Here is a 3,346-nt window from a genome sequence, read left to right as displayed (position 1 = left end):
CTGCAGATGCTGAAGTCATCAGAGGATTTAATGGGCACCCATATAACTTGTACACAATTGATGTTGAAAATATGATAGATACGGAAGCCTTGACAACTTGTGTAGCCTGACATGACAAGAAGAATGAGGACAGCTGACACAGTCCAACACAACAATCACAAGCCACTTTGCAGACCTCAGCTGAAGAAAATAGACTTTTGTCTACTGAGTGTTGCTTAAGAATGCCACCTGCTTTCTGCTCCTATGGTGACTACAACAGCAAACGGAGAGCCGTGTTATGTCACAGGAGGAATATTACAGCAGTGATGGCCAGGCAAGGTTTTTACAGGCCTTAAACATAAATGTTCAGATTCACACCATTCTTTGTGTGTCCAAAGTTTTGGTAGGTGGAAAGAACAGAGGCAGGCAACCAAGAACAGATATTTTCTCTATTTTATTTTCAAGTGTCTAAGGTACAGTGTGGATGGACGTGATTTAGAAGTAGTTGACAACCCGCCTGATGGACTGGACATTGGCACTGTGTCCCTGCCACTCGTTGTGACTCCGGTAATCACCCCTCTCCACAATGTACATGCGTCCACGATAGTTGGGCTCCTCATACATCACCCATCTTTTACGAAAAAAGAGAAAAACAAGACAAGTAAGAAAACAGCCAAAAGCAACAAACATGATAAAATGTAAGACATTCTGGACAAGGAGGAGAAGCTTCCACTGGCATTCTGGATAGACACTGGCTGCCCACAGTATGGTAGGTCTATTTCCAGACTTCATCTGGACTAAAAAGGAGGGCAGCAAGGACGTCAGCGGCCTAAAGTCACCATATGAAGTGCAGTGCCTCACATCTGCCAGAATGGTACCTGATAAAGATGGGGTCACTGGGACAGCAGGAGCCCTATAAATACTCACGCTCCATCTCCATAGACTTTAATGGCATTGATGCAGCTCTTGTTCCAGCCTCGACCCTGCAGGAAGGGACAGTCTTCGCACAGCTCCATGCACTGACCAGTGAAGTTGCATCCCTCAAAGAGCTCAATCCTGTAGTGCTCACCATGCTAAAGGGAAGCAAGCAGAACATGTGAGATGTCCCTGAGCAGCAGCCACCTTTGCATTTCTTCCTGCACACTGGAGAACACCCTGGCCTAATTTGTAAAGAGACTTGAGAAGAAAGCCAGCTGTGGTGCCAACACAGCCGACTGGAGTGCAGGCTCCTATGAAACCTCTGAAGGTACCTGAACAGCAACGGAACTGGGCCACAGCACTTAGAAAAGTCTGCACTGAAAGGGTGAGCCCAGGAAATGCATCTTGTTTCTTCACCTCTGCAGTCTTACCATTCTGACAGGCCTGCAGGAGCCCATGTGGTCATTGTGGGAATTCCAGCGGTGGAAATCTGGGTATTCTCCACGTTCAAGGATATACTGCTGTCCCCGAAAATCGGGGTGATCAAAGCAGATCCAGGCTCCACTTTCCACACGAATCGAGTTGACGCGGTTCATGAAGCCTCGGTCCTGGAAGTTGTCACAGTCACCATAGACTTCCAGCTTCCGGCCTGTGAAGCATTTGCCCTCGTAAAACACGATCTGTGGAAGAAGAAGACACGTAGATCTTAAAGGGAGAGCAGCTGCCAAAACCCTTCAAAGCAGTGGGTGTGGGTGGCACTAATGCCATCTCAGACCGAGTCTGTCACAGCTCGAACTTTCCTCTGGAGAGGGAGCTGTACAAACAGGACATGAATGTAACTTTTTGTGGGCAGAGCCTGATATGGCCTCCCCTCCACTAAGCTTGTTACGTGCCACACAGAATGATATTAAGCATCCTCAGCTACCAATAGGTGCAGTATGATCTAATGTTTGTCTCACCCACCCTGCCAAGCACTTACCTTTCCTGAGTACTGAGACATGGCTTCTGGATGATATCCAGCCTGACTAGGAATGAGGAAATGTGACCAAGAAAAAGTTGGACCGCCCAATATATATGGCCGTGGGGCCAGGCAGCCATAGAATGCAATCAGCCACACAATGAGACCACAAAGCAGGGTTTAGCACTTGTGCTTCGGCGGCACATTCCCCTGAGGCCCACTCTGCTGATGCTGGAGTTTGGATTGACTGCCAGCATTCTGACAAAAGATTTGCTGGAAATGGCTTTCAATTGCTCGGCGGGTGCAGAAAATGCCAGATAAAAGACGGTGTGAGTGAATGATGGCATTGCACCTGAGGTTATCAAATCATCCCCTAATGCAGAGCAGCCTCTGGCCCACCAAACGCACAAAGCCATCTCCTGGCAGGGCAGCATAATTCATCCCAAGAGCAGTGGGACTAACACGTGCACAGGCTGCCTCTTCTCTTTAGGTTTGCTTCATATAAAACTGTGTGATGGAGTGCTTGGTTGAAAGTGCCACTCTGGTTGATTGGTGAATCACACACACGTGTGCACTTAGCTTGCCTTTATGCTGCCCATGGGATTTGCTGCTCATGATGCCAGCCCTTCCTTGATATTTTCAGAGACATGCACTTTGATATGGTGACATGTGTAAGGTGAACTGCATGGCTATTTCATGCTTCTCAGGTTCTAGTAAAGCTGAAATGAAAGGTTCAGAGTCCTTCAGAAATCCAAATTCACAATCAGAGGTAAGGTCTTTATTGCAGTGTTGCAGAGAAATTCATCAGCTAGTTGAGATGCCATTCTGAAAGAAAGTCACTACATGAAGCCAGAGAAAAATCACTTGCTTTTCAAATAGCATGGCGGCAAGGTCCAAAGGCTGAAGCCATTTTCTGTAGCGGCCACCAGAGGCAGCCATTGTGACCTTCTATCCAAAAAAAAAGAAAAATGGAAAACGGCCCTGCATGGTTACAAGTTGAACCCTTTTGAGATGCTTTGTCCCACTGCCTGACGGGATTTCTAAGCACACTCAGTATTGACTAAGCATCTGAGAAAGCTAACACTGAGGTTTAAAACAACATTCCAGGTAGTGTAACTATAAGACTTTGTGATGCCTCCATCAGAAATTCAAAGTGGCATTCAGTCAGAGAGCGAGGTTCTCTTCAGGGTAGTACACTAGAGTCTAACGGCTCCTTCTTCAAGAGCAGCCATACAAAGTACATGAAAAGGAAATCCAAGCCAAATCAATCTCTGTGATTAATGGACAATAAATACTTGAGCCCTAAGAGAAAAGTGCAGGTTTAGACGAGAAAATAAGATTGCATGTCCTATTTCTGTTTGCATAGGTTTTCTAAGAAAAAGAATAGGGCTTAGATTAAAAGGTGGATTTTTTGTCATTGATATAGATTGTAGACCCTGTGATTCTGTAGGAAGGATGCTCCTTTCAGATCTGCAAGGTCTACAGAAGTGC

At 46.2% G+C, this 3,346-nt stretch overlaps 1 protein-coding gene across 1 annotated transcript; it reads right to left on the bottom strand.

The window, feature by feature from the left end:
- Nucleotides 1-418: 418 nt before the first annotated feature.
- Nucleotides 419-1,922, bottom strand: crygn2 (crystallin, gamma N2). Its single transcript, XM_028790855.2, has 4 exons — nt 1,877-1,922; nt 1,329-1,577; nt 907-1,052; nt 419-610 (listed from the first exon to the last, which is right to left on the bottom strand). The coding sequence occupies exons 1-4, from the start codon at nt 1,895-1,897 to the stop codon at nt 475-477; spliced, it is 552 nt and encodes a 183-aa protein (XP_028646688.1). The 5' UTR covers nt 1,898-1,922; the 3' UTR covers nt 419-474.
- Between the last annotated feature and the right edge of the window lie 1,424 nt (nt 1,923-3,346).

Source organism: Erpetoichthys calabaricus, chromosome 6 (assembly GCF_900747795.2).
Source record: "Erpetoichthys calabaricus chromosome 6, fErpCal1.3, whole genome shotgun sequence".
In the NCBI taxonomy this organism is placed as follows: Eukaryota; Metazoa; Chordata; class Cladistia; order Polypteriformes; family Polypteridae; genus Erpetoichthys; species Erpetoichthys calabaricus.
This window is presented reverse-complemented; position numbering and strand designations above follow the sequence as displayed.

Excerpts from the sequence above, each read along its gene's own strand:
- crygn2 (XM_028790855.2), bottom strand. The coding sequence starts at position 1,897 with ATGTCTCAGTACTCAGGAAAG. Across the intron at positions 1,053-1,328 it reads CCTGCAGGCCTGTCAGAATG|CATGGTGAGCACTACAGGAT; the intron begins GTAAGACTGCAG and ends GCTTCCCTTTAG. Across the intron at positions 611-906 it reads AAAGTCTATGGAGATGGAGC|ATGGGTGATGTATGAGGAGC; the intron begins GTGAGTATTTAT and ends TTTTCGTAAAAG.